Raw genomic sequence first — 7416 nt, forward strand, 5'->3', positions numbered from 1 at the left:
TCATATCATACACAAAAAAACAATTCAAAATGTTATCAAGGAACTAAATGTAAAAACCATAAAATTTTTAGAAGAAAATGTAGGGTGGGCAAAGCTATGAGACCCAGTGTTTAGCATTTTTCACATCAGCCAAAAGGTGGAAGCAATAGAAATGTCCAGCAACAGATAAACGGTCAAGTTTTTGCTTAGAGTAAACTGAGTTTGTTAATGCTGATGGAATAATTTGGAAAAGGATAATAACGGTTGTACAACTTGAAGAATGCAATTTCCCTGAATTGTACATATACCTATTGTAGAATTACTATGTTTTTCACCTCACATACACAAAAGACTAATCTAATAATTACTACCGTCCCATTTTTACAAATGAGAAAAATGAAGAGGCTAAATAACTTGTCCAAGGTAACTCAATTCATTAAGTGGCAGAGACATGATTAATGGTCTACTATTAATGGTCTTAATCTTTACACCTATGAATCTGACTTAAGGATACAACTGGAAACACAAGTTTTTCCTTTTCTATGTACAAATTTTATTATTTACCCACAATCAAGCATTGGCAGTTCATTTCTTCCTCCTTGCCTTTTTAGCTTTTGAATAACAGGAACATATAATAGTCTCTAATACACACTGTACACCCAAATCTGATTCACACAGAGCAAATACATACATAGTCATAATTCTACCATGACAACTTGTTTCTCCATCTACTTGCTACTCAACTGCTTTTGTTCAACAGATTAAATCCAAATTCTCCAGAGGATACATTAATAGGGATAATTAAAAAGACAGGCCTGGCAGTCTGCTTTTGAAAGGTCAATATCTTGAAAACCCTCTGGCGCAGTTCTATTCTGAACATATGGAGTGCCTTCAGTCAGAATCAACTCCACATCTAACAACAACAAAGGGGTAAATTAAGGCCAGAAAGATGACCTTTGCAGCCAAGAATACATGATTCTTACCATTATAAGTTGCACTATTTTTCACAATTAACTCCAAATGCTCTCTGAACTCTTCTCGAGATGGGTAGAGTCGTTTACGTACATTTTCACGGAGTGTTTGCAGGTCCATTGGTCGAGTAATAATTTTATAGTAGTCTTTTACAACTTTTGCATTGACTGGTGTGTGGAAAGGGTATGTCTGTGCAAACAAGAACCAACCCCATCCATAAGCATCCATAACACTTGCCAGAGTCAATTCCTAGAGACTCTCAGAGATCTTATCTCTCTTCGTGGCCATCAACTCTCTGAAAGGAATCTTTCCAACCTTATATCCCAGCACCTAGATCTGTAAGTCCACCCTCCAACTGACGTCAAACTAAACAAAAGGCCTTGCCAACCCTAGTACAGATAACTGATGCAATGAACTCACATTTGGTAAATCTCTCATATCATTGATGATAGACTCCAAGATAGATGAAAGGGTCACCATGGGGTCTGTCCGGCGCCGGTGAATAGACTTATGAGGTCTCTAAGGAGTCAAAGAAATAAGAATACTCTTTTAGGCAAATGGCCAAATTTTCTAGCTAGACAAATATATTTTGATATCTTGTAATGAACACATGATTCTCAAGGCTAGTCCAAAGGGAAATTTGAGGCTCTGTCAGACTCATGGCTTAGAAGACTGGAAATAATCAATGAGAACACCATGTGGTCAGGAAGAAGCAATACAGATACTCACATTTAAGTAGTCACAGTGAACAGTGGTTCCAACACGCCGTTTCTTCTTTGGAGGAAGTTGCTGCTTAGGGAATTTGAGAACCAGAGATTTTCTGCGAACCTCATCTGCACTGTAATTAATAAAAATTTCATAATATGAAGCCTATTTCTACCTCCCAGAAAAATATGCATCTCCAATGCTAAAGTTCAAAGTATCTGACTCGGAATGAATAAGTCAAACCAAAGCCCAGACCTTTTAAGACTCAGAGAAAGTATTATATCAGAGGTAGGGAACATCTGGTCAGAGGGCCGTATAAGGCCCAAGAAATCAATGTCAGCTAACATTATAAACCTCACCAGAAAAAAACAGTTCTAGCCGTCATATTAGGTGTGAGTTAATTAAACATTTGACCAGTATGGTCCTCAAATGATGCTTATAAACTTCACCAGAGAAAAGCAGTTCTAGCCATCATATTAGGTGTGAATTAATTAAACATTTGACCAGTATGGTCCTCAAATGATGCTTATAAACTTCACCAGAGAAAAGCAGTTCTAGCCATCATATTAGGTGTGAATTAATTAAACATTTGACCAGTATGGTCCTCAAATGATGCTTATAAACTTCACCAGAGAAAAGCAGTTCTAGCCATCATATTAGGTGTGAGTTAAACATTTGACCAGTATGGTCCTCAAATGATGCTTGGCAGAAAAAAAGGTCCCCCGCCGCTCCTGTATTATAGGATCTCCAAATTAATATAGAACTACACAAATCGACAACTTCATCTCAGTTGTCTAACTAGAAAATAAGGTAACTAGGTTAAAGGAATTTAAAAAATCATTCCAGCTCTTAACATTCTATCTTAGGGTTAAGGATCTGGGAATTTTACTCATTCAAGAGTGGAAACAAGAAAGGAATTACAAACTGGTCTGAAAAATACAAACTAGTTTGGTTTTCCTTTAATCACCAACCTTCTACCCTTCCATTGTAAGGGATCAAGATGATCACATTTCTCTTTTCTAATTTGTTTCAAAACATAACAATTATTCCTGTAAAGTTATTGAGTTCCCATTAAGGATGATGAAAAGATCTGGAAACCCATAGTGGTGATGACTGCATAAGATGCAATTCATGTCACTAAACGGTACATGTAATAACTGTTGAAATGGTACATATTTTGTTAAAATTTTTACATTGGGGGGGAAAAGATGATGGATATTGATATATTAAACCAATAATGATAAAGAATCCCCAAATGAGTGCAAATAGTAACAAAGTAATTAAACACAAAAATAACAGATCCATATAGTTGGACAATAAACCACAAAGAATACCTGAAACTTTATATGTGATTTTGTTGGCAGTGTTATTGATATAGTAATTCAGAAATAATTTTGTGCACGTCACAGAACAAATGAATAAAATCAGTTAGGGATAAAAATAGGGGAAGATGATGGGAAATGTGTAAGTACAATGTGAATTGGAGGTATTGCTAATACCTAATGACCGAAAATATATCTTCCACTTCTGTCCACTGAAAGAGTCTAGAAATGATATCTCAGTAACAATTAGCATGCCTGTCACCCAAATCTTGGTTGCTAAATACTATTTCCCAAGACAAAAGGAATGTAGGCTCCTTGGAGAAATGATTGATTCTATCTAGGTTTGAGGCAGGAAAAGTTCAAGCAGAATCTCAAACATCTCATATCAGAATGCAAAAACAAACAAAAACCCAAAACCAAATGGCCTCTATGAGTTATAAGACTATAACTGTTAAGGGGAGTATAAAGCCCCTTCTACTCAGGAGAAAGTCTTTCTCCAAAGGGGTGGTTTCAAACTGTGGACCTTGCAGATCACAGCCCAACGCATAACCACTATGCCACCAGGGCTCCTTTCAGAATGCAAAGACATACTTAAAAGATTACAATAATTTCAAACGGACACAGGATCTGGCTTGAAGGGGTTAAATCTCAAACAATAAGACCACCAAAAAGAATTAAATCCATACAATTGAAATAAAAAGGGGAATCCTTGAGACTATAGCCCTTGGACTCTGAAAAGCCTGAAACTAACCTCACCCCAGTGGCTCAACTTTCAGATAAAGGACAGGTTTATAAGGGAGGTACCCACTCCTTAGAACAATCAATCATATAAGATCAAAAAGGCAGCATTTGTCCAGGGATAAAGTTAGCAATGTAGAAGGAATGCTAGAATTTAAGAAATGACTATTTTGCCATCCTCAAGGTAATAACTGAGTCAGGCAATGATTGTCAATGAATGCTAAAACTACTAAAATATAATTTTAGGGAGCAAGATATTCATAATTATCACTCCAAATAATAATTACAAAGAGGAAAACATACCTTTAGTACAGAAGAATCTGAGGGTCACCTCTTAAGGAGCTGATCAAAATAATGGGACAACCTGACATTCTATGCTTCCTGTTGTGGTACAGTAAGTACATAAAATCACCTATGTGGTAATCTTGGCAAAAACATTTAATCTGAATCTAATTGACAAGGAAACATTCAGACAAATCCAGACTCTGGGAAATTTTGAAACAATTGGCCCGGACTTAAAAAAAATTTTTTTAGGGTCTTTTATGAAAATGCAAAGGGTGAAAGGACAGCTCTAGATTAAAAGAGACTAAAAACAATAAATTAACAACCAAATCGAATATTTGGATTGGATAGAATCATAAATAGGAAGGAGATAGTACAGATATTATTAAAATTAACTGGAGATATCTGAATAAGGGCTAAATATTAGATATTATTGAATTAATGTTAATTTTCATAGATGTGCTAATAGTATGCTAAAATATTCTCATTCTTAGGAGTTAGGTCCTAAAGCATTTAGGAGTAAAGTGTCATGATGCCTTCACCTTATTTTTAAATGGTTTATGGGAGAAAAGTTTCACTTATATAAAGCAAGTATGGCAAAATGTTTAACACTTGTTGAATTTAAGAACAATGCATCGTATTATTCTTTCCATTTCTGTAGCCATATAATTTTCAAACCAAAATGTTAGCAGGATAATTTTTTAAATGCAAACACTTCACTTGCCTATGAAGTCTCTGAAGACTAAGAAATATGTATAATTATAGTTTGTATGTCTCCATAATCTTTTTAAACGGTCCATTATCAGAACATTTTGAAGTTAAATGTCTTACAAAAAACAAATGTCGAATAGGAAGAGAAAATTAACATTTACTGAGCACCTACTATATGCCATATGCTGTACTATATGCTTCATACAATCGCTCTCATTTTAGTATTTACAAATTTTTAATTAAATTAAATTTTTTTCATTTTAGCATTTTAATTATTCTAAGGGTATTTTTTAATCATTGTATAAATAAGGAAAGACAGAAAAGTTAGGTAGTATGACCAAGGACAAGCAATGAGCCTAATAAGTGCTTTAGTTCAAGAGACTGATTTTCATTATTGGCAAGGATTACTGAGAAAACTCATCCAAGTTCCTGATACTCTTTAAGGGAAAACATGCACCTTTATTATCCATTATCCCCATCCCAAGCCACCCATCAATATTATCAACCTCTAACAGATCTCTATCAACCTCTAATAGATCTCTTCCAGTAGTACTTCCTATCTCTTACCTTTCAATTAGCTGCTTCCCCAAGACAATCTTGGTTCCTTCTACCTTAATGAGTTCTTCATTATCATTATGAATGACTGTCTTTTCCAACTCCTCTTCCTGCTCCTCTGTCATAGCAACAGGGTTGGAGGGTGGTGCATTTGTTTGATAATAAAGGGGACAGAACTTGTTTGTTCTCATGTGTCCAATGGCACCACATGCCCCACATTTCAGCTGTAAAAAGAAGTATCAATATGTCAGAATTAAGTAGGATGCCCCCTCATATACACAAGCAGGAGACACAAGGGTGGTCTCAAAAGTTTTGCTCTACTAGAACTGTTAGGCACCTAATACTCAGAAGCCACATTATATAATACATTAAAAATTAAATGAAATCCAGAGACTTAACACTTCTTTACAAATTAAAAAAGACAATGAATTCCACTCCAGTCTAAGTTTTGAATTATGGAAATATTCTAGACGGGGAAAGGATATTGAAGCCCAAGTCTGCATTCACTTGCACACTCAAACAGCATGGGTGTATCCCCAACCCCATGTCAAAAGCAGGGAAAAGATCAATGATACCAAGTCTCCATCTCAGACATTAGTTTCAACTATAAAATGAGGTCAATACTGTATTATACTTATCTAATGCATGTAAGAAAGCAATACCACAATAGTTATAAGACCTCAGTATCTATTAACTTTGAATAATTTATTATTTATAAAGTACTTTCCCATGCAGCGTATTGTCTCCAAGTCCAAAGCTCTTTCCATTCTTAACACAGTTGCTTCATGTTGTAGTGTACATTACAGTCATGTCACATTATAAAGTAACATGGAATTTCTAAGTTATACAAACTAATTTGTTTTATTTTTATCTTTTGGAGATATGTATAATTTCAAAACAAGATGCATGCATTCATAAAAGTACATGATTATGTGTGCATGTGTATAAAGACCTATTTAAATTCTTTAAAAATATCTCAAATGCTTAAGTGTACATGCAATGAGAATAGCCGAGGTGCTGTTGGTACATTTTACAATAGTACTGTTAATAGCAAAGTAGCCATATAGTTGCAAATCAGCTTTCCACATACTTCCTTCATACACAGTAAAGAAGCCAAAAGATCAGGGAGAAGTTATGTAAGTAGCCCTAGCGGTACTGTGGGTTAAGCATTTCAAACCCACCAGAAGATCCACATGAGAAAGATGAAATTCAGTTTCAGTCAGAATCAACTGGATGGTAGTGGATTTTTCTAATTTTTTTCTTCCTTTCTTTTGTTAGTTATAGTCATATCACATTACACTTACTTTTAGGTCAGGGCGTTCCTTCATTTTTTTGGGCTTCTTTTCAGGAGGACCTTTAAGTTTCTCCTTTTCCTGGTTCCGCTTAAGCCGCCTCAGTTGCTCTTGAATCCTTCGTCGCTCTTTTCGCATCTCTTCACGATGCTGCTCATCAAAAAGGGCAAATTTTCGACTGAATAAGGAGGGGAAGAGATCAAAGGATTATAAGTAAACTTAAACAAAAAGATTTTCCTGACACCGAACATGTCAGAGCTAAAATCCATGCAGACTGAAAAGAAAGCAAGTCTGCCACTGCCATTTCCATTAACGTATCACGCTCTATTTGCAGAAAGAAGCGCACCTCTTTCAAAATAAGAACTCCAGTGCAACCCCTACGATTTTTATAAATCAATTCCACTATGCAAAGGAGCTATGCAATTAAAATCACACGGGGGGAGGGGGTGTTGAATTAGGTTGGGGTTTACACATCAGATCATGGTTTTAATCGCAACTTTATTTTGCAGTGAATTGAGAATTCTTTTAATTTGGTACTATTCAACTCAAGAGCTCATCCCCATGAACATTCCCCATCATCATCATTCTCCTTATCACACAAGAAAGGGGAAAACTACACACTCACATGAATTCTTCGTCTTTTGTGGTCCGTATGCGTACATAGGCATCAATGACAGCTGGTTTTCGGACAGTCTCACAGCGAACATATTCTTTCCCTTCCTCATCTCGAAATGTGCGGTAAATCTTGAGACAGCGCCCAGTGGCAGAAGAGTTAAGGCTAGTCACAGAAGCTGTGTCATCATCTCTGTGACTGTTTCCTGAAGCTGCTGAGCCTGCTGCTGCATGGCAGAAAAAAAAAA

At 35.8% G+C, this 7416-nt stretch overlaps 1 protein-coding gene across 7 annotated transcripts in view; it reads right to left on the reverse strand.

The window, feature by feature from the left end:
* The window catches only part of TAF1 (TATA-box binding protein associated factor 1), a 110624-nt gene that overhangs the window by 44969 nt on the left and 58239 nt on the right, over window positions 1-7416 (reverse strand). For 6 of the 7 annotated variants that reach the window (XM_045297009.1, XM_004716661.3, XM_004716662.3 and 3 more), the window contains 6 exons: window positions 7182-7395; window positions 6569-6734; window positions 5277-5488; window positions 1681-1789; window positions 1372-1470; window positions 963-1140 (listed from right to left, as the gene is read on the reverse strand). In XM_045297009.1, the coding sequence (XP_045152944.1) occupies window positions 963-1140; window positions 1372-1470; window positions 1681-1789; window positions 5277-5488; window positions 6569-6734; window positions 7182-7395 (978 nt within the window). The remainder of the gene's footprint in view (window positions 1-962; window positions 1141-1371; window positions 1471-1680; window positions 1790-5276; window positions 5489-6568; window positions 6735-7181; window positions 7396-7416) is intronic. The other variant, XM_045297007.1, reaches the window with a different exon arrangement.

This window comes from Echinops telfairi, unplaced genomic scaffold, assembly GCF_000313985.2.
Source record: "Echinops telfairi isolate 266 unplaced genomic scaffold, ASM31398v2 ScPeMD7_7415;HRSCAF=8453, whole genome shotgun sequence".
NCBI classification, from domain to species: domain Eukaryota; kingdom Metazoa; phylum Chordata; class Mammalia; order Afrosoricida; family Tenrecidae; genus Echinops; species Echinops telfairi.